General features: G+C 34.0%; 1 protein-coding gene and 1 pseudogene across 1 annotated transcript; one reads left to right on the forward strand and one right to left on the reverse strand.

Moving 5' to 3' along the window:
- Positions 1-562: 562 nt before the first annotated feature.
- FYTTD1 (forty-two-three domain containing 1) lies at positions 563-22,832 on the reverse strand. Its single transcript, XM_006906140.3, has 9 exons — positions 22,591-22,832; positions 18,114-18,242; positions 11,351-11,499; positions 8,835-8,947; positions 7,453-7,549; positions 6,991-7,052; positions 5,413-5,487; positions 4,563-4,689; positions 563-2,976 (listed from the first exon to the last, which is right to left on the reverse strand). The coding sequence occupies exons 1-9, from the start codon at positions 22,691-22,693 to the stop codon at positions 2,878-2,880; spliced, it is 954 nt and encodes a 317-aa protein (XP_006906202.1). The 5' UTR covers positions 22,694-22,832; the 3' UTR covers positions 563-2,877.
- On the forward strand, positions 13,919-14,036 carry LOC112474000 (annotated as a pseudogene).
- Positions 22,833-23,043: the final 211 nt, after the last annotated feature.

Below are 23,043 nucleotides of genomic sequence, written 5' to 3' on the forward strand. Positions count from 1 at the left end.
AGAAAAAAAATATAGTCTAAGAACACTGGACTTTTCTAATAGGTCTATGTAACTTGAATACAAAAGTAATGAAGTCTCATAAGCACCAATGGCAGATTTATGTAGCATGCTAAAAATGCCAAAGTATAGCTATTATCACTTCTTAGATATCAAACCACCACACACCATTTCATTACTTTCTATGGATGTTCAATTCACAGTTTATTATTAACTGAGAATTAAAAGATCTAAGCCCCAAAAGTGACTGTACCATGCACAAAGTCTTGAAAAGCTGGGTCTCAACTAAGATGTACAAAGAGGGGTTAATCAAGATGATTTCTAAAGGCTCATCTAGTCTAATATTCTGCATTCTAAGTAAATGTGATTGTCTATTTTAAACTCCTCCTGGCTATTTCCTGTTGGAGCTATGAATGAAATGATCCAAAGGCAGAGGGATTCAATAGGAGTCTACATTGATTTACCAATTTAGTTGGTAGATAGCTTTTCAAACCCTAAAAATTATAATCACTACAGTTTTTTGTAACATAGAATAATCTAAAAACCACAACTCAAACTTTACAGCTGAGAATAAATCATGTGAGACTTGTAACATTTTATTTGTTAAAAATGAACAGCTTTAGAATAGATCTAAATGTAACTTTTCCAAAAAACACCAAAAAGTACAGTGTAAAGCATCTCCTCATTAAATACAAACTTTCATTTTGTGATGCACTGCATCAATGTTTTGCATACACCTTGATGCAAAGGAAATTTTAAGTTGCATCCTATTTAAAGAAAAACTTTAAGAACTGAAGGATGACTACAACCACATTCCAAGAAAGGAAATTTTCCTCCAACAAAGCATATTCTTTTGTTTATATACAACACGTTAGCACTGAAGAATTTTAACTTAGTTGTAACAAAACCAACATTTTATATTTAAAAAGAAAATGAAATTACAGATGCATGAAGAGCAAAAATTTAATATATCAAAGATGCTGTGTTGTTTGATGCACTTAATATCAATATTTGGGGAAATTTTTTAAGGTTTTTCAAAAAATGCATTAATAATAGCTCTGTACAATATTTAAAACAAGAAAATTAAAAATGAAATGTATTGTCACAAACTGCTCTACAGACAGCAAACTCGTGCTCAGTTGTTTCTCCTTTGCTTTAAAAATAAGCTATCAGTAATTCTAAACCAGTCTAAAATGTATTGTTCATGGATCAAATTTAAGCATTCATACTTGCAAAAATGTTTTGCAATGAGTCCTTGGCCTAAGGAGAGATTAGAATTTATTTTCAAATTGTGTGACTGGCCTCCAAAAATCCTTATCAGTAGACTTACTGGCAAAATACCAGATATTAAGGATCAGATTTAATTCTTTGGTATAAGCATGAAAATGTTTTTGATAGCTTTCCATGGCTAGCATGAGCCAAGTAACCCAAGGAGCATGGGAGACAACAAGGAAATCTAGTATATAATGCAAGGCAGGAGCGATAATAACTTAATGTTTTGTTCTGTTTTAATACAGGGAAAATCAACACTAATAATTCAATTTAGGGAAGCTAACACCTACTTAGAGGTTTTAACATTATAGCAAACCAAAAAGTTAAGCTTCAAAATGACCTAACTTGTAGCTGAATATTTTGCTGCATGTTGGCATTATATTGTTAACTTGTAGTATACAACCATCTGAGGACTCTTAGCACTAGCATGGCACAACTCTCTCTTCCTATCCCTCAAGAGTATAGGGAGTGGGGTCGGGGGGCGTGTATCTTTTCTTATCATAAATGCCTGAACTTTAAATAAAGTCAGAATGAAAGGTATAAAAAACAAGGTGACAATTTAACTCTATTACCACTTTGCATTTTCTTTCTTTGTGATATATACAAGTTATGTTTAATTTAGCAAGTTTTAATGCTTATAAAATTTAACTTTTCAAATAAGAAGTATAGGACTTTATGGCTATTAATTTTACTATCAAAATATCTAAGGGACTCAACCCATTTTAATTATTATAATTTTTCAAAAGTTATCATTTAAAGAATTCTTTGTGGACACTAGACTCAAGATTACACTAAATTCAAACAGTATACCTATGACCTTGGTTTTAAATTTTTTCACCTCAGTTACCTGCCTTCAACCTACCTCCTCCTCTCATGCTTTCTTCATTTATTTACACAAATTGTCAGATTTTTTACATTGGACCTTCTCCTCTCTAAGGGTCTATTAGATAACTTTGAAAACAAGCATTTATAGCCTTCAAACAGCAACATTTTAAACTGAGATTAATGCCTAAGGTCACATTTCTTGTTAAAATTTCAACTTTAAAGGTTTACAACTCTGAAAGATTAACCTTATACTATCTGAAAAATGAGCCAAGTTCCAGATATTATCATAAATCTTAAAACCCGAAAGTGAAATTTTAATTTTTTAAAATATCTCTAATGAGGCAAAGTCACCTACACTTATATCAACACTATTTAAAGAATAAGTGACAGCAACAAAGGGACCTACGCTTATTTCTGAAGATCAAGATTTACCATGGCAAAGTGTAAAAAATGGGCAAAAGGAGATGAGATCCTAAATACCACTATCATAAAAATAATCAATTTCTATCCTTCTGCTGTATGAGGAACCAATGAAATCTAATAGAGAATTGTTTTATCTGGGCCAACCAAGAAATCTTTAAGAACAGATAGGTATATTCCCCGTTACTCTTTCAGGGCATTATTTATACACGTTAAAAAAACAAAAACTTCAAAAAATAAAAATAAGAGTAATTTAGCCTTGTAAATATTTTGAAATAAAGTTTCTTGAATTTCTGTGACAAACTCTTCAAGCAATTCAACTGTTTTAACAGTCATCACTCCAAAGTCCCTTTGACATAGGATCTATCCCACGGTAACAAAGCGGCTTCCTCCTTTGTTGAACGTGAGAGTGGCTCTTTGTTCCTTTAGGATCCCAAACCGCTCATTCAAAGTCATCCCTGTCTAGAGAAAACAAAACAAAACAAAAATTAACAAATTGACTATAAGCCATATTTGCTTTGGAACAATGTGATGGTATATAATGGTAATTCATAGTAACAATAGCTAACATTTTCTGGATATTTGTATATGAACTCATTTAATTCTAACAAAAACCATATGAAATAGGTCAATTTAGTGATGTTTAGAGAAGTTAATTTGCCTACTTGCAGTTCCAGAAGTTAAACCAAGCAGTCTGACTCAGAATCTCTATCTCCTAACCACTATGATGCCTACATTATACACTACATAAAACACATATACTATTATGCCTACAAGTCATACACCCAAAGCTTTCTCTATCTAAATTATTTTTAGGCTCTGTAAAAACACTGCCATCAACTCTAGTGATGCTTGATAAAGTAAGCGTTATTTGGTCTTGCGAAATGTTGAAATAAATTTTCTTGAATTTCTGAGCTCTTGAATATCTGTAAACTCAAAAAATCAGATTCAAATCAAAATCTGGTTTTTGATTAACAACAGAAAGCACACTCAAATTATACTTCACCATTTCTGAAAGGAAAGTAACGATAAAGTAAAAATAAACAAATTAAATTTGGTCAAATTTCTGTCCATACTTTGTATCTTCAATTCCATATATTTCTATGTCAATGGATACAAAAAGAGCATTTGACAAAATCCAACACCCATTCATGATAAAAATTCTCAGCAAATTATGAATATAAGGGAATACCCTCAAGGCAGGCATACATGCTCTAACCACTTCTATTCAATATTGTACTGAAGGTTCTAGCCATTATAATAAAGAAAAGGTTTGAAGATTGGAAAGGAATTTGAGAATGCCGTGATTGTTTACACAGAAAATCCTAAGGAATCTACAAAATTACAAAAAGTAGTTAAGTATATATTAGGAAGATCACAAGATCCAAGTTTAACACAAAAACTGTCAAACTACAGTGTGATTTTTCACTTCCACACACTTGGATGGCTATAATCAAATGACATAATAACTGTTGGTGAGGATGTGGAAAAATTTAGAACCCTAATTCATGCTGGCAGGAATGTAAAATAGTACAGCTACTTCTATGAAAAAGTCTGGCAGTTCGTCAAAAGGTTAAACAGAGAGTCACAATGTGACCTAGCAATTCCATTCTCAAGTATTTACCAAGGAGAAATGAAAAATAAACTCACACAAAAACTTGTACATGAATGTTCAGAGGAACACTATTCATAATAGCCAAAGAATGAAAACAACACAACTGTCCATCAACTGATAAATTAATAAAATATGGTACATCCATATGATTTAACATTATTCAGCAATAAAAAAGAAATGAAATATTGGTGCACCATGGATGAACTCTGAAAATACTATGCTATGAAAGCTGCCAGTCATGAAACAGCACATATTATATGATCTCATTCATATGAAATGTTCAAAATAGACAAGTCTATACAGAAAGTAAGTAGATAAATCAGTGGATTCCTAGGGTTGAGGAACTTAGGCCACCCTATTTAATTCATTATACATTTGTTTTGTTAACTAAAATATGTGAATGGCACAAAGAAATACAGGGAAAAAAATTTACCTGTTTTCCAACACTATTTATGTCAAACTGTAGGGGGACACCTTTAGGAACTTTCTTTACATCAGACTGCTCCCGTTTTGTCAAGAATGAGGGCACAGCAGTACGAGTTAATCGTGGTTTCTGAGTTCTATTAGCAAAAATTTAAATGAAATTAGACCAGCTTAATCAAAAGAAAAAAAATAAATCATTTGATACATAAGATAGCTTGACTTGTACACATGTTCAAATGTAGGGCTATTTCATTTGTGTTCCCCTAAAAAAGTACATGGTTCTTGACTGACTAATCTAGAAACTAAAATTTATAATCCCTCATAGAATACTTCCTTAAGATAAAACTATAAACTTTTCAAGAATTTTGAATGATTGATGATTTCCAAGTTTTGATCTTCGACTTAAATAAAGCAACCTCTGAAGTCTCAGAGACCCATCTTACGTTCTTTTCCATCATTAAAATGGCTGGATAGATCAAAAACTCCATAAACCCATGAAGTTTATAATACATATAATGGAACTGTTAACTAGATTAAGGTATTTTAGATAAAAGAAAACGCTATGGGGACTTTTATTATTATACATAAAAAGTAGAAGTATGTATTATTTGTTATACATACACCAAACTTTTAAAATAGAAATATGAAATTGTTAAAAGTGGTCATTTTAGGTCTATAGAACAGGAGTCAAGGGAGCTTTTAACTTTATACTATTTCTATTTTGTACCACAAGTATTACTGTTATCCTTGTCTCAGTTTATCCTAACTTGAACATCATACTACGAGCAGAAGTCTAATACTTTTCTATTATTTTATATACTGAGACGTTATAATTTCTGCAAAAGAAAGAAAACACTTACAATGGGCACTGCACTGCTCCAGGGTTATCGATGGATACAGTCAAAATTCCTCCATTTGTGGTAGAAGTCCGCCATCTAGTTTCAAAAAACCAAAACCTTCATCAGAATGGAAGTTTATAAATCCTATAGTGTATGTAACAGAAAAAAATACATTCTAAAGTAGCCATTACTTTTTCTTAGCTTTTAAGAAATACAAGTACTCATGCCCACCATGATATATGTAATTAATCAGCATCTTGGGTGTAGGAACTAGACACTTTATTAAATATTTTTTCAGTGTAATAAATATGTGAACATTTTTTAAAAAATCAATAATACAGAAAGGCTTCTAATGAAAAGCAACAGCCCTTCACCCCACTATTCTCTTCCTTTCTGCTCCCTAAAGGCAGTACTTTTAACCTTTCCTGTTTTTACTGCTGGCTAGTTTCCAGTTCACTAAACAAGATGCTTCTATAATGATATCTTGCTATGATTAGGATTTAGCTCATCACACTACCCACTTTGGTTTTCCTACCTAAGGCCATATCACTATTTTACTTCCACTATAACTTTAAATACACTTAAATCCCTTTCTTTCAGTAATGTCTCGATACCATCTCCTCCACTTCTTATAATAGGATAGTAGCACCTCTATTCCTGCTTTCTACCTCTTCTTCTACTTTTGTATTTCCCATTTTTTATCAATTCTACTTTTATGTTAGTCAAAATCTGACATTTACATTATATTCAGTTACCAAATTAAGAATTTTGTGCTTTGTTCCATAGTTAATTCTCAAAGTTCAAAACAAACAAACAGCATTCATATTATTGCAACTATGTAAATATTATTCATGCAGAAGCAAACTATGAGTAACATTTTCTTCCTCATGGTTTCCAATGTCATTACTTCTGTGCAAAAGAATACAGCCAGCATCAAGTTTCCTTTCTTACACTCTGATTGCTCAAAATCATGCTCCATTTTAGTTGGCACAATATCTGGAACATGATGGGGGTTTTGTATGTATAGTTTTCCAAAAAGTAGCCATAATTTTAAATAGTCTAATCTCAAAACCTGATCATATTGATGAAATTAGAATGTTACAACATACTTTGGAAGTGCAGTTCTAACAACAACAAAAAATTTAAAAAATAACTATAGGGATAAGGGGAAAACAGGGTGAAAAGAAAAAAATATTCTATTGTTTTAAAGGTCTACGAAATTTCTAAAAGCTCTACTAGATTTTCCTCTCTTATTCCCTCAATAGGTTCATTGGTATAATAGCAGTTGTAGAAAATAAAAGAGCTATTTCATTAAAATAGATTAGACAATTGAAAAAATTAACAATAAAGCAATGTATTTGGTGCTAAAATTGTTAAAATACTACTGTATTTGGTGCTAAAATTGTTAAAATACTAATGTGAAAATATAAAAAGTTTTTGAGGAAAATATAGTAAAAAAGGATTTATTTATTTCAGGCCTAATGTTTAATTTACTTTGGGTCTCATTTAATTTCTTTTGGACTAAGGCACAAAGTAATTTGGGTCACTAGTATTCTGGGAGTTTTGAAATGACATCTTGAAAAACAAATTGAAACTTACTGACGAGTTCTCTTTGCTACTACATCATCTAGCAGTTGTTCTGTGTTCAACTGGGCCTGAACCTGAAGGGGAAAAAAAGCAGAAGATCTCACACCAAACAGGATTTGAACCCAAAGAGCTATCCTCCTAACTTTATAACCCAGTGTGATATGTGTATAAATACAAGAGTGGCGTGTGCCTATTCTGGCGACACCTCTTTGTTGGCGTTCCTGAACCACAAACAAGTAATAAAAACAGGTTTATTCCAAACAACATGTTAAATTCTTATAAGATGATGCTATTGAAGACAAGAGAGAATCGGGTGGGCAGGGGGGTGTGGGTGAGTAGCTAATCTAATGTTGTGTTCTCCATAACCCAAACCCTTCCTCAACCACGGGCCATTCCTATCATTTGAGGATTACTAAAAGTAGATGTTTAGGATCCTTTGGGTAAAAAGAAGACACCACCGCAAGTTTTTTATACCTTCAGGCCTCTTCTGAAAAGAAAAGTTGCTTGACGAGTGTCTTTCTGATGATTTAATTTATTTCCACTCTTGGTATAATTGGCTGAAATGTTATTTCTGCAACAAAAACACATATACATGAATTGTCTCAGCCACTTAACAACTTTCAAAGAAAAAAATAAGCAAAAATAAATTCACAGGCTGAAAATTTGAGGTATATTAAACATAAAAATTGAACTATTTCCTTATTTATACCAAGCTATGGAGATTTGATTTACAAATATCTCACTCTGTACCATATTATGTAACAACTTGCTTAATTCTGAACTAATTTATCTTAGAGATATTCAACTCTCTAATATTACAAACATGTAAGATCTCTTCTGGACATTAAAAAACATTTTTAATGCTATTTCTTAAATTTGGCAAAAGACATAAGTACAGATTTATTTACAAGATTAGTACAGCACATCTGCTGGTAAAATGTGAGAAAACAAATTTTTACACTTATCTACTCATTTATTTTTATAAATAAATGCTTAACATGTTGCCTAATTTTACCACTACTCTTACCATACTCAAATACAAAATATCCTTAGCTAGCCCAATTAACATGGGCTCATTAATGAATGGCTCATGTAATTGACAAGTTCTTATTTGGGAAGTTCCCGTTTTCCAAAAGGTACTACTAAATGATTCCCAAAAGAAAAAGTAATGATAATTAAGTAAAACTGCAATACCAGCCATTCCTTTTATAATAAAGACTTCATTTCAGGGTTTTTGTTTGTTTGTTTTGAATTATCTTCTATATGAGATGAATAAGCAGTACTTGAAACTGAAATAAAAAGGCAACTTTGCAGCCTGTCAACTTCCTTTTTGCCCACTTTATCCTTAAAGAGAACAGAATACCATAATAATAGGTCTTAATTTTTAAGTTTTTGTTATGGCTTTAAATTTAAATTAAAATAATCTCAACTTGAAGAGCACTCATGTAGGATTTTTTCTAGTCTGCTTTTTCCACAAATTTCATCATTCTATTTAAGAGCTTTTGAGACTAAATAATGAATTCGGCTTTCAGAATTCCCAATTTTGAATAATTTTGGCTGAGCTGTTTTTAACAAAACAATTACCTTTTGCAATTTTATTTTATGTCAAGAGAAAGAAGTAGAGTGATGCTTTCAAAAAAATTTTATAATTAAATTCATCAATAACGTTGAGTCTAAGAAATAAAAGTTATTTGTAAATGCTTCCATATTGGATGATCTGATAGACATCTGATACCTGTCTTGAAAATGACCAGATAACTATAAGAATCACTGAAAATCCATTCTTTTGAACACTTAGGCAAGAAGTTTATTTTTATGCAGGATAACATATTATTGTCTTACATTTGAGCACTTACTTTCTATTAAGCTGGTTAGGTCTCTTAAGAACTGTAACTGGTTTTCTTTGCGCTTCATTTTGTCTCAGAAGGTTTGCCTTCCTTCTTAATGCTGGAAAATATCGTTCTATATTCTTTCAGAAGGAGAGAAACTACATTAATCTAATTGTTTTTTTTGCTATAAAGCCTATTACAATAAATATTTCTGAGGCAGAATGGACAGAGTCTGATCACAGCTTAGCTGTGCAGGTTAGAGACAGAAAAGCTTAAACGACTTGAATATTTTCAATCTAAGTGACTGAAAAGACAACCACATTATACTTAAAATATGTGCAACAAAAGGAGAATTTGAAAAGAAAAATAAAGTTTTTCTATTGTGCATCTGTTCACAAGTGGATGTTCAGGATCCTTTGGGTAAAAAGAAGACACCACCACAAGTTTTTTATACCTTCGGGCCTTTTCTGAAAAGAAAACGACTCCTCTGTATATACAGCAACAACAAATTTTTTTTAAGTTCACACAAGTACTAAATGATTTCGTATTATCAGAGTCAAGTTAAAAGTTCTACAGAGCATAACATACCCTCAGTTTTGGAAAATTCTGAATCGAAAAGGGAAAGTTATAGAACTGACACTGACAAAGTTCTATGTTCCAGTAGAAGAACCCCCTGAATAACTTAAACACAACTTTTACATGATAGATATTTTTAGCTGACTCTAATCAAAAAGAAAAAAATCATTCTTAGAGATAACCATTCCCCTCTTAGTACATTTATTAGTAATGTAAATGAGTATGCTATCTTTTCCACTTAGTCATTCACTCCATAGGCAAGAAAACATATACTTTTATTGGAATAAAATTTCATTGATTTATATAAACTAAGGAAGAGATAAAGTAACAGAAAATTGAACTATGGTCGGAACTATCTTTTAAGTGCAAAATTTCAAAAGACATATAGCAATTCAAGGTCAATTAAGTTATTTAGGTGCCTTGTTCAATGAACGGGAAAGGATGATATGAGTTATACGTAAACAGAATTTTCTTAAATGGCTGGAAAATAATCAGCTTCGCAACTACTGTATTGTACCCTAATCAGACTATTAATCTGTATTCAGGTTGAGGAAAAGGTTTTCAAAAGAAACGGCAACTTTCAAACCATGTCTTTGCCAAAATCATTTAAACTTTGAATAAATAGATCTTCTTATTCAGTACATTCTTAGCATTCTATAATTTAACACTTTCAATTTTCACTCTTCTCAAACAACTACCACATGTGATAACTTAAAATTTTTACTGGCGCAAGTAATTAGTTAGCAGTTAAACCCAAACTCCCTTCCAGTATCCATATCTCATTAATTTCTAATTTCTAATAAGCAGTAAGTTCTGTGCTGAAGTTATAGAGGCAAGAACATCTGTTGGTGGTGTGGCAGAATTGAAAAGAGATCTAAAACAGTTGTGGTTCTTAACCAGCATACGCGCACTTAAGGTCATTTAATAAATAAATGTCTTGAATTTTTTTACATGTATTACTTTCATAATCAGAGAAACAAAAAGGATTAAAAAACAGAAGAATAGAACATTAAATTCCTTGGTGGCTCAGATCTAATAAACGTAATACACGAAAACCCATTTGTTAAACTATTTTAAGGAATGCTTTAGCCAATTCAAAAATTACTCATTAAGCTGTACGTAAACTGGTTAACATTTAAGAAGCAGTTAACTTATGGTAGTAAATAATTGTAACTAATTAAAAATATCAAGCAGGGAATAGTGATCATTTCAAGAGAAAGGAAAACCTATATCCATACAAATTTATAGGTGAATGTTCACAGCAACATTATTTATGATACCTAAAACGTGAAAACAATAAAAATGCCCAACAACTGGTGAATGAACAAAATATGGTATATCTGTATAATGGAATATTACTCCATAATAAAAAGGAATGCAGTATTGATACATGCTACAATATGATGAACTTCAAAACATTATGGCTAAATGCTAGTCCACATATTATTGTAAGATTCCTTTTATATGAAATGTAAAGAAAAGACAAAATTATAGAAAAGCTAAAATAGATTAGTGGTTGCCTGCGGCAGATGATGAAGTATGACTGCGAATGAACATAACATTTCTTCTCAGAGTGATAGAAATATTCTAAATTTAGATTGTTGTGATGATTATATAACTAAATTTTCTAAAATTCATTGAACTGTACATTTCCTAAAATTTATTGAATGTTTAAAAAATTAATTTTATAGTATAGACTTACACCTCAATAATCCGTTAAAAACTGTACACACACACAACGAGAAAGTCAAGAACTTATTTAAAATTTTTATATTTGAGAATATGGAAATTAAGATACTGTTCATGAACGACAATGGTTTTTATCTAATCATTAAATTTTTTATATAAACCCCAAAGTACTACATAATCAAAATATTCAAATAAATGCTCTCTCAAAGTCATTCACAGAAATATTCATATGAATAAAGTAAAAGGGTATCTGACTCAGGATTAAGCCATCATCTTACCTTGTCACTTAGAGGTGGCCGATTCATAGGGCTAATTCCTTTTCGAATTCCAGTTGCTTTTCTAGCGGCAAGGCCAGTGATAACTCCATAAGGACGTTTCTTTCCAGGCATCGCTCTTCCTCTACGGCTCAGACTATTTTTACCAAAACCTGTGGGACAGGGGGGAAATAAAAAGAAGAAATAATACCCAATTAATAAAGAATGCAACTGAGAAGCACATAGGTCACAAGATATTTTATTTCTTAAGCAAGATGAAGGGTGTGTTTCATTTTTTATTTATTATGATTTATACAATATTCCTTATAGTATTGTTATTATTTATATGTATTTTTAATTACATAAAAGATCTCATTTTTAAACAGGCAATAAGCTGCACTGGAAATGGTTCTGTTGTAGTAATAGACTGCAAAGGACCTGAAGATTTTCACATTTCCCCTCTAGCTACCATCTCTCTTTGGCATTACTCTGTCAAGAAAAAGGACAGCCTTAACTTCCCCTGTGCAATGTGGTAGCCACTAACCACATGTAGTTATTGAGTACTTGAAATATGACTAGTCCAAAATGATATGAACAAAAGAATGTATACTATTTCATTAATAATTTTATATTATTATGTTACAATGATATTTTGGATATATTGGGTTAAACAAAATATATTATTATGTGATCACATTTTATTTCTAGAGTGGAATCTCTATCTTTATCTCCTACTTACTTACTACATTGCAATCTGGCTTCTTCATTTTCAGTTCTACTGTATTCAAACTGCTTTTGTTAAAGTCCCCAGTGAGTTCTAATGGACATATTTTAATCGCTGTGGCATGTAACATTACTGACCTTGCTTTTTCATTATGCATCTTACCTATTTAAATACTTTCTTTTAATTCCGAAATAATAAATGTGCTCACTGCAGAAATCTTAGAAACATAAAGTACAAATGAGAAAATAAAAGCCACTCCCTATTTCACTATCAAGAGATAAGCACTACTAACATTCTATGTCTTTCTAGTCTTTTCTTTTACTTGTATATGTACATTTAAAAAGTTTACATCTTTAGTTTCAACTATTTTTAAACAACTCCAAAGACTATCATATGAGGTAAATCACAATTTTGTAGTACCAAGTGCCTAAAAGATAGACTGATTCAATCTTCCAGCAACCACATTTCATACTCTACATACTATTTTATAGTCTATATTAACACTATATAATGACTATTACCCAGGTATTTAATATTCTTTTGTTGCATTTTTTAATGTGCCATACTCGATCCTACCAACTTCATACTAATTGCTTGTTACTTCTAATGTTACGCTATTATAAACTACATTGCAATAACATTACAGGTCATATTTTTATACACATTCATGATTACTTCCTCAAGATATAAATCTCCAGAGGCTGAAATGCTGTTTCAAAAAGTAAAGCAAATTCTTAAGGATTCTAATTTATATTGTAAAAATCCCCTCCAGAATGACTATATTTTTATATTCCCAGAAACATAAAGATGCCACTTTTTCCATATCACTGACAACTCTGAATATTATTCTTTTTAATCTGTATCACTTGGTATTTAAAAAAATCTTACTGTCCTATTTGGTAGTTTACTAGTGAGAATGAATATTTTGATGTGTTTTTGGCTACCTGTATTCTTCCATTCATGAACTCTCAGAAATTCCTGAGAGCCATGCTAAGTAACAACTGTGATACTGGGCATTCTTAATATTAATTCTAATTTTGAGAGGATTGTCTTTAGAATGGTATCCTCTATAATACTACAAACTGGAATATAGTAACAGGTTTTCCAACAGAAAAATTTTGTGATAAAACTAAAGTTCGAAGTTTTCTTTATTATAAAATTTCTTAGGATTAATGTATATGAAAAATCTACGAGGGATAATAGTTTATGTCATTCACAGACTTACCTAATTCCAGAATGCTTTTGTGTAGTATACCTATTTTGAGACGAGTTCGACAAGACAGCCAGGAAAACCTGTTATATTATGATGGTTGAATCAGTTACAAATTTACTGCCTTTCAGCCCCCAATTCACTCTTTACTGCCCTGCTTTGGTTACTGGAACATTTTTCTTACCAGCTGGCACCAGGAAAGCTTGTCAGTAGAGGGCGCTAGAGGGACTCTAGAGGAAGAAGGGGCTTTTCTTTCAGGTTCCAGTGTGCACCTCAAGACTTGTTCCTTGTGGCATAGGACACCCAATGGCATTCATTACCCTTACCCCACAACCTGAGACTAGTGAGGCAAGAGAGGCAGCTAGGACACAAAATTTGAAAGTGAATAATGCCTTAAGTTTGGGGTTTTTAGGTTTCTGTCTAGATCTAGACCTAAGTATCGTTAAGGTCTGGCCCTACTCCCGCTTCAGTGAATTAATAAGCTGCATCCCCTCCCCGCCACAGACAGCTTCTACCAGCATGGTAACTCAGTTAGTTGGTGAGGAGTTCTTCCAGACCTGTTCCTTTCTTGGGTGCTCTGCCTCAGCACAACCTTTTACTACCTTTATAATTTTTTAAAAGAGCAATAAAGATACAATTTTAAAGATCAAGATATTGCGTCCATGGCCATGCCACCCTGAACAAGCCCGATCCCATCTGATCTTGGAAGCTAAGAAGGGTTGGGCCTGGTTAGTACTTGGATGGGAGACCACCTAGGAAGACCAGAACTGTAAGCTGACAAGGTCTTTGCAATCTGTGAGGTCAACCAAGTGTTGCCTCACTTAAAAAAAAATCTAAAAAATTAAAAATCAAGTTATTGCTGCTCTATGGATGATTTTCTTCTATAATTGCAACCAAATGAAGATTAAGCATGTTGGGGGAACCTGCACATTCAAATTAAATCTACAACTATTTGCTATTTTTATTTGTATTAAATGAAGCAGCTACCATTAACTGTGCTAAGCATTGTGCTGAATACTTGAGCCTAAATGAAACTTGATGAGGTTGATGCTACCATTTCAATTTCTGCAGGTGAGCAAAGTGAGGCAAAGAACAGTGACTACCCAGAAGTCATAGTTAGAAAATGGAAGAGCTATGATCCTAAGAGTAAGTTTGTGTGGCTCCAAAAACTGAACTTTTCCTATTATATAAAAATTAAAGAATAATAAAAGGTATAATATAATCTATGGTACAATTCCAAAGAGAAAAAACTAATAGAAAAAGTGGGCTCCAGGCTACGTATTTCAGAATAGACAAGATTTGAATAGGGATATAGACATGAAGTGACAAGAACAAAGATATGACCAACTATAGCATACTGAAAGAAGAGACATTCTTGGGAAAAGGATTAGAAGTGAATAAATGGGGTGGGCTCAAGTAAGAGGGCTTTAAGTGGAGATAAAGACTACACCTGACAAGGAATAAGGGGTCATAGAACTTGTGATCAGCTTACATCAGTCTAGAAGCAATATCTTAAGATTGAATAGGAGACAGAGAGAGAAGGCAGTGAGGCCATTTCAGAAGTTATTGTAGCACTCAAACATGACTTGATAAAGGACCAGAAGAGGAACAAAGAAATTTTAAAGTACTATATTCCAAAGAATTAATGAATTATTAGAGCAAAGAGAAAGATTAAAGAGAGGAGGAATCCATTGTTATACCAAAGTTTTTAGTTTACCTGAGAAAGATTCATGAGAAAGTCTTATGAACAAGAATAAAATTGATTAAAAGGAAAAAATATGGGATAGAACTCTATCTCTGGGTACCTTCTATTTCTGACAGTTCTAGTCATTGTTCTGATACTCATTAACCTTTCCACTGTCTTTTATTTCTCATCAGTGGCTTCTTCTCTACCTTCTAGCAGACAGGTCACCCTTGACCCCTCCTCTCCCTTTTCTACCTTTGAATAAACTTCAGTAGCCATATCTCAGTTTTAGCAATTGTTCTATTTTTCACTCTTCATTGTTATGTTTCATAAACTAAGAAAGACCTACACACACTGCCTCAATTCTCTCCTTCATTACCCACTATAACTGCCTTATATTCTAAAAAGCGCTATGAAGAGGTACTAGTGCCATCATCTAATGCAATGGTCTTTTCTTAGTTTTTATCCATTTAGCCCCTCTAGAAAGTTCTTTTTTGTCTTTCCAGGGCACTTTCATTCTCATTACTTCAACTACTGCCTCTATGAAGATCCTGTCAATTTTCAGCTCCACTACAGCAGCAGTTTAACACTAGCAGTGTATCAGAACCATATACTGAGCTTTAAAAAAATCCCTTGGGCCTACTACTGCAAATTCTAGTTTGATAGAAATGTAGTGCAGCAAGAGTATCTATTTTATAAAGCTCCACAGGTGCAACCAAGGTTGAGAACAACTAAAACTAGAGACAGAATTTTTCATCTTTCCTTTGAATCTTTAGCCCAATCCACTCATGAATTTCTTTCACACACACACATCTGATTGCCTCAATAATTTCTGGAGTCTGATCACTTATATTAAGATATGTAGAGTTTTCTGAGAAATATCATATCACAGAGTGTATGCAATGCAATCATATTACTGACTCCTTTCCGATGCAACATACAAATATTTTCTGTCTCCTGTACCTCTAAAAGAAACAGCACTCTCAAATTTTTTGGTCTTAGGACCTCTTTATACTCTTGAACCCCAAAGAGTTTTTATTTCTGTGGGTTTATGTTTACTGATACTTACCAAGTTAAAACTAAGACATTTTAAAATTATTATTTCATTAAACCAATAATAAACTACACATGTAGGGTAAATAACATTTTTAGTATTAAAAAAATAACAATTATTTTTCTAAAATAAAATAAATACTTGTGAGAGTAGCACTGTTTTGCATTTCTGCAAATCTCTTTAGTGTCTGGCTTATCTCAGATAGTTATATTAGTATTATTATAAAAATACTTTTGACTTTGTAGACCCTTTGAGTCCTGGGGATTCCCCAAGGTCCCTGGCCAACACTTTGAAAACCACTGCTATATAGTATTCCATCATTGAAGGACATTTACTGAGTAACTAAATTATATTTTGGGCACAGAATTAGGAATATTACTCAGTTATTTGTTCAGTCATCAAAAATTTATTGAGTATCTGCCAAGGGCTCTCTGTCCTACTTGTGCTCTTACATCAAACTAACATCTTCACTGACATTACAATGTGGAAATCTGCACTTTCCCTAACCAATCAGAGCTTAAGACAATCCCATATTTATCTGCACATTCACTGACAGCAGCAGCTGTTCTATTTTAGGCCCTCTCACATGTAAGTGGAGAACATACAAGCACCAAGTTCTATCTTAGCCCTACCTGAAGTCCTACATCAGAATTTCTTTTATGACGTTTCTCAATCCTCTGTTTTTATCTTACCTCTATTACTAGAAATTCCTTCAAGTAAAAGGCTGCATCTTTATGTACACAGAGAACCTGGTCAGTTCAGAGCATTTATCAAGTATTTAACATACGGTTAACATAAATGGGTATATTTCTGGCTTCTACGAACTCTAAGTAAGATTATTTTAAAACAAATTGTATATAAAATATGTAATAATACGTAACATTTATAAGAAATCTTAAAAAAAAACACAATTTGGGGATATGTTGGCATATTAGCTGTTAATCAAAGAACTATGTTGACCCACTGGATTTTTTTATGTTTTTCAACATACAGGATAAGAATCAACTTAGCTAGCTTATCAAACATGTTTTCATGTGTAAAAAGTTCTAATTTTAAAATTTTGAACAAAGGTTTATTCTAAAATGCTGATATGACTGCTAAAAAAGTTGAGTCATATATAATTAAGCATTCAGTTACTGCCTTAAATCCATTTTGGAACAAGACACTTATATATAAATAAGCTTCCAGATTACCAAAAATACCTGTATAGGGAGAGTTCCAAAATCATCAGATCACATCTAAAGCATTTAGTTCTGAATGTCACCTTTGGACGATTTAACAAATCCTAAAGGTACTGAATAAGATTTTCTTTGCAGAATAGCAGTCTCTACATATTTAAAAGGTTTTCATATAGAAAAGGGAGTTTGCTTCATATAATTCTGTAGAATAGGTAGGCATGATTTAATTCAAATTCAAATCAAGAGAATTTTCTGGTAAACAGAACTGTCTTCAATAATAGAATAAATTGTCTTGCGAGGTGGTATGCTCTTTCATGGAATATATTCAATATACTCAAGCTGGAGTTTATACAGTCATCCATCAGACACACTGTTAAAGAACATCTGTCTACGGCATGCCACCCCTGAACAAGGCCAATCCTGTCTGATCTCGGAAGCTAAGCAGGGTCGGGCCCAGTTAGTACTTGGATGGGAGGCCACCCAGGAAGACCAGGTGCTATAGGCGTAAAAAATAAAAAAAAATAAAAAAAATAAGGGACTGTAAGCTGACAAGGTCCTTGCAATCTGTGAGGTCAACCAAGGGTTGCCTCGCCTAAAAAAAGAAAAAGAAAATAAAAATAAACGTCTAACAGGAAGGAGATAAGACCTCATGATACATAAGACCTTTACCTATCATGTTCATAATTTATAATTTAAATGCACTTTAGACTATTTGTATACTGAAGTTCCTTTGAAATGACTTAATGTTTATAAGAAACAGTGCTATCAACTATTTAAGGCAACTTAAATTTTTACCAGATTTTAAGATTTAAGCTTTAGAGAAAATACAAATCACAACGGGTACTCATATTCTTCCTCCATGTTTTAAGTATATACTAAAGATAGTATACTGTGAACCCATAAATAACAGCTTCTCATTCTTATTTGAAAAACTTACCAGAATTCTGTTGGATTCCCCATCGTACTCTCATCCTGAATTGCCGGGCACCATTTTGCTGGAGTCTTCTATTTAGTCGCGGGAAATTCTGCTTCTTTCCTTCCTTTCGATTCAATTTGATTATATCATCTGTGACAGAGGAAATGTGATTATTTATTTTCATTTTAACTTAATGACTCAATTACTCAGTCTCATTTTCTAGTTGATAGATTTCCATGTCCCTAATTTCTACTTTGAAAGCACTTCCACAAGAGAATAACAATGTTAAAAAGATATAAGCTCAAATCAGCCAATACACTTGGACCACTAAAGGTTTTGCAGAAAAAGTTCAAATCAACAGCCCAAAGCAGACCCATCAATTAATGAAAATACTATGTTATCCATAGTATTTCTTTCTTTCTCTGATAAATGTAAATAAGTGAAAGCCTGTTTACAAAAATTACTAATAACCAAAGAAATAACCACAGAAATCTCTAGTTTTTAAAGATGACTACCTTTCAATAAAACCACAGGCAGTCAAAAAACAAGTCATTAAATTAAGATTAAATTTCTAACTTCATCTCGATTCAGCAAATATTTATTAAGCATATACTATGCGCAATGAACATTCGTGGTAGGCTGTAACAGAAACAAACAAAAGTAAAATATGGTCCCTGTTCTCAAAATTAAACAAGCATCATAATAAAGATACAGTACAAAAAGAAAATACGATTGGTTTCTGCTCCTCTAGCAAAGTAATTCAGGGTTACCTTATTTTCCTTTCTACATTGCTCTAAGCTTCATTATTTCCAAAAACTCAAAAAGTGTCCCAAAGTAATCCACAAATATCATACTGTTTTTATAGCATAACAGAGCAATGTGAAGAACAGGAAACAAAATTATCTCGATTCCTATTTACATCTGTTAAAAGGAGGTGACTAAAACAGGAAATACTGAGTTAATAACATTGTAATTACTATGCATGCTGTAGATGTGTTAATAGACTTATCATGATCACATCGTAAAGTATATAAATGCTAAATCGCTATGTTGTACACCTGCAACTAATACAATATTGTATGCCAACTATACTTTAATAAATTTTTTAAAAGGTTACTAGAAGCCAAAATTATTCATTAAAGGAATGGCCAAACGATTTCTCCACAGTCCCAACTCCAGTATTAATTCTGATAATTGGAAACAAACAAATAAACCAAAGAAACTAAATGTGGTCAACAGCTTCTTAATAAAACTTGACAAAACTACTTAACCCCAGTGATTTTTCTCCAAACTGCTCTACACACGAATAATCTACCAAATATCAATACAATTAGTCTTTTCTGAAGTCAAAGAAGGAAACAGATTATAGAGATGCTTTCTTATGTATTACTACTCTACCTCACCTATCTGTAATCTTTAAGGCTCTTAATCACATTTGAACAAATATTTATATAAAATAACTCAAATCTCCCCCAAAGTACATTATCTTCTTGAAATCAATCCTTAAACTACAAAAGAGTTCATCAAAGTTAAAGACGCTCAGTTTTTTTTTAATAAGGTTTCATTAAAATCAGATTCATGAGCCTGTTAAACACTCAGTGAGCAGGAAAAAAAGTTAGACACTACTTTTGAAACACTACTTTTCTTTAACAAGGTGGTATTCTTCACCAGAAGACTAAAATCTCAGAGCCATGAGAGTACACCAAAAAAAAAAAAAAAAAATCAATATGGTCTGGGGACCATTAAAAAAAAGAAGGGGGGCAAGAATATAATTTCGACTAATCGGGTTAATTTTAAATTGAGTATAGAGTTTAAACATAACTAAAAATGAATAGTAGCAAAGAATATCAAATATAAATGTTTTATATTTAAATATTTTCTTACCTAAATCTTCAAGTTAAATGAGCTACTATGGCAGAGAGGATTCTTTCAATCTAAAAGAAGAGAATGGCTTTCTCCTACTCAAGAAGTAGATAGGGTAGGTATCAGAAGGGAAAAAAATGCATTATGATGAGCTACTTTAATAAAAAAGTTTCTTCCATAATACCAGGGCTATATATATGGTACTAATAATAGTAACAGTAGTAACTGAGTACTAACAGACATTGTTTTGACACGTATTCATTTAATTCTCACAATTCTATGAAATAAGTATTATAATACCCATTTTCAAATTAAGAAACTGAGCCACAATGAGGTCAGCTATTGGTAGTCTTGGCAGATAATCTACATGACTATTCATATAATCCTAGTAGAATCGATTAAAAAAAAAATAGATTCTAAAACCTCTATAGACCTGATAAAATGAAATATTCACAAAGCATAACAGTTGTCTAAAACAGGTATCTCTTCACCCTATCTCTGTAAAATTCTCACTAAAAACAAAAAGGCATCTGACATAACACTGAAGGGTCAAAAATTAAAAAATTGCTAAAACTGAGATATGGCTACTGAAGTTTATTCAAAGGTAGAATATGGAGAGGAAGGGGAGAGGAAGCTTGCTAGATGCTCTATATCTAACAGTTTATGTTCTTAGAGGAAAGAAGAGTCTGAGCTCTATTTTAGTTAGCTATCTACAGCACTTCATTTCTACCTTCGAAGAGAATTATCCCTCAGTTTCCTTCACTTGAACATCTTAATCACCAAACAAAATACATACAAATCCTGGAAACTTAAGAAATACATTGGTTCTGAAAATACTTGTTTAATACTTCCTGTAATACCTACAGCTTAGAGCTCTAGAGCCACACCAAAATCCTTGCTCTACCACTTAACTAGTTGTATGACTTTGCACAAGTTATTAATTTCTCTATGCCTCGAGTTTTGTAAAATGGGAACAATGGTTTATATAGTGTACGTGTATATGTAAATATAGTGCTGTGTACCAGGTACTGTTCTAAGCAGTTTATATATGCCTCAACTCATTTAATATTTACAGCAATCTCTGAGATAGATAAGCCTATTTTTATCAACTTTTTATAGATGAAGCACTGAGAAATAATTTGCCTATGATCACATTGCTATTAAGTGGCAGAAACAGGATTTGAATTGAGACTGCGGTTCTGGATTACATACTCTTCATCATTAGTAGCCCATACCTCACACGGTTATTGTGAGTATAAACTTAGTTAACACATAAAATGCTTAGTCCCGTGCCTGACAGGTAGTAAGCACTCAATAAATATTCGTTATTATATTTTCTCTTGGCCTTAGCACAAAAGATTTCTCATTTCTTTAGGGTTCACTACAGACCAGCAGTAAGACAAGACTTGAGGCCAAACCTATTATTTCTAATGATTTACTTAATTCATATATTGGGTTGACTTGTGGCAATCATTGAAACCAAGAGTTCTTGACTTCTGACTAAAAACTTTGAAGATAACCCACAAAGTAAGAAAAATAACCGCTCTCAGAAAAGTTACGCCTCTGTATCTACTGGCCAGCTACTACACAAATATCCCCAAAAGCGTAGTCCACAGAAAGAACAGGCAGAGATAACTACATCTAATAACATAAGTTGAATCTCGACAAAAATGGAAATCCTTTTGAACTAGCTAAGCCAGAGACTCGTGCCTCAGTAGTGCTAGGTCTCAATTTTTAATTGAATCGCCGATCTTCCGGCATTTTACATAATCATCACCAAAACACCCGCCCCTCTTAAACGTGCTAGATCCTGTGCTTTATCCGGCTTCGCATCAATCCTTGCGTATCTCTCCCTTGTTTTTTGCTGTGGTTTCTGCTGCTGCTTCTTTTTTTCTCCCCTAAGCAGCTAACTCGGAGGCCTTGGTAAGGAGACTATGCTTTTCTAGGCACCGCCTAATAAAGCACTATCTGATGGAGCCCTGCCTAACGATATTTTCTGACAAATGCTCCCGGGTCGGTGCCCCGTGGTGGCCCTGAGGTCTGGCGCACGTAAGAAATCGCCAACTCTCGGGGGTCTTCGCACTTCTCGTTCGGCGCCAGGGGTAGGCCTGGGCACAGAAAATGCCCAACGAGCCCCTTTCTGGGAGCACTGATTTTGAACCGAACGCAGACGCAGGCGGGCTCTCCGAGCCTTCCTCAGAAGGGATGTCACAGCGGGACCGTTCCCCTTGCTCTCCTGATAACGCCCACAGCGAATATGCTAGAGGCGAAATCCGAGGAGCTTTCCTCACAAAGAGCCGGGGTCACCCGCGAGTGGTAGCGCCCCTCTGGGGGGAAAAAGACGCTACGCACCCTTCAACCCTCCAAGCCTCCGGGCCCGCAGCGCCACCCGCCCTCACCGCTCCCCTTAGACACAGCCCCGCCGAAGGGACGCCCAGGTCCTCACGCTCGACCCCCGTTCTCGGCACCAGCTGGCGTCCCTCGCCGGTCCCCTGAGGTTCCCACTTGGTCCCGCCCACCCGCAAGAAAACTCGATCTACAACTGTGGCCAACCGCCCCTTCCCCCACAAACCGCGGGACGTGGTTCCACCCACACCCTCCCCCCACTCCAACTCCGTCCAACTCGGCTCCTCACCGAGAGACATATCGATTTTGTCGAGGTTTTCATTACTACGGGCTTTCGGCGGCGGTGACGGAGTCGCCGCGGCTCCCACTAACCGGGTACCAAACCGGTTCATGGCTGGAGACGTTGCGCTGGATCAGTCAGTGGAGAAGGCCAGAGACCGAGGCCTGCCACCTCCCACTCACGCTCACAGACTGGCTGCACCGAGAAAGCGCGCACGCGTGCTGGCGACGTCCTCGCCCTCCCACCCGCGGCTGGGGCGGGGGGAGGTGCTACCGAGACCAGAGGCGGGCGAGAGCGGCCCTACGCCGGAATTGCTCCTAGCGGCCCTTGCCGGACAGGAGGAAACATTGCACCTGCTATTCTCCGCGCTTGCAGAGCTGTTTCAGCAGATCGCCTCTCCGCCCCAATCCGGGGATGCTGGACTCTGAGCACCTCGTAATCACATGTCTTAAATGAGATCAT

This window comes from Pteropus alecto, unplaced genomic scaffold, assembly GCF_000325575.1.
Source record: "Pteropus alecto unplaced genomic scaffold, ASM32557v1 scaffold311, whole genome shotgun sequence".
NCBI lineage: Eukaryota > Metazoa > Chordata > Mammalia > Chiroptera > Pteropodidae > Pteropus > Pteropus alecto.

Bases quoted from the DNA above. Each gene is read 5' to 3' on its own strand.
- FYTTD1 (XM_006906140.3), bottom strand. From the start codon at position 22,693: ATGAACCGGTTTGGTACCCGGTTAGTGGGAGCCGCGGCGACTCCGTCA. The intron at 7,550-8,834 runs GTAAGTGCTCAA...TTTTTGTTGCAG, and splicing joins CCTAACCAGCTTAATAGAAA to AAATAACATTTCAGCCAATT. The intron at 7,053-7,452 runs GTATAAAAAACT...TTTCCCCTTCAG, and splicing joins TTTTCAGAAGAGGCCTGAAG to GTTCAGGCCCAGTTGAACAC.